The sequence below is a fragment of the Penaeus monodon genome, chromosome 30, assembly GCF_015228065.2.
Source record: "Penaeus monodon isolate SGIC_2016 chromosome 30, NSTDA_Pmon_1, whole genome shotgun sequence".
Lineage (NCBI taxonomy): Eukaryota > Metazoa > Arthropoda > Malacostraca > Decapoda > Penaeidae > Penaeus > Penaeus monodon.
The window spans coordinates 26350420-26351096 of record NC_051415.1 but is presented as its reverse complement, the minus strand read 5'-3'; the positions used below and the strand labels follow the sequence as shown (position 1 = coordinate 26351096).

General features: G+C 41.1%; 1 protein-coding gene across 1 annotated transcript in view; it reads left to right on the top strand.

The window, feature by feature from the left end:
* LOC119592391 (major facilitator superfamily domain-containing protein 12-like) overlaps positions 1 to 677 on the top strand; it is a 49907-nt gene that overhangs the window by 46747 nt on the left and 2483 nt on the right. The window contains exon 8 of the mRNA XM_037941212.1: positions 448 to 587. Coding sequence (XP_037797140.1) covers positions 448 to 587 — 140 coding nt within the window. The remainder of the gene's footprint in view (positions 1 to 447; positions 588 to 677) is intronic.

The following is a 677-nucleotide window of genomic DNA, read 5'->3' as shown; positions in this document are numbered from 1 at the left end:
CTTTTTATTGTATTCAGGTGGTTTACGCTTATTTTTTATTTTATCTTAGTTCTTAAGGATCAACAAAGGTACATAGCTGGCTCCCTTGGACTACGTTATTGAAAAGCGTCTTGATAGTACATACCTGCACATAAAATTTATTTTACTTATTAACTTAATATTTCCATTGCGAACTAAAACTTGTTTATGAACATTCAGTATCTTAAATATGACGATAATAATTTCGGGGTAGTCATGGGTTTTACACCCCTGCACTAAAGTGACCAACATGTACTCCGTTCCCCATCTCTCTCGTTAACAGGCGTATCCTACTATGTAAAAACGTCCCCTTTTCTCTTGTAAAGACGTCTGGCCTAATATGTTTTCCCATTTGTCTCGCAAAAGTATACTCCCTCACTGAAGTGCCTTGCACTAAGTAAACTATAGTTATTTCTGTTTCTATCGAAAAGGTGTACATTCCCCTGTACGTGCAAGAGACGCTGAATCTGAGCGAGACGTTCATCGCCACCGTGCCGTTCGCCATGTACCTGGCGGGCTTCCTCGGCTCGCTGGTCATGAAGGAGATCAACAAGAAGATCGGGAGGAAGGTAAGGGCGGACGAGTCGTTGCAGAGGTTCTTGGCGATTGTGTTATTTGGTGTTATTGTTATAACCGGATATATGTTTTGGTAGTTGTGC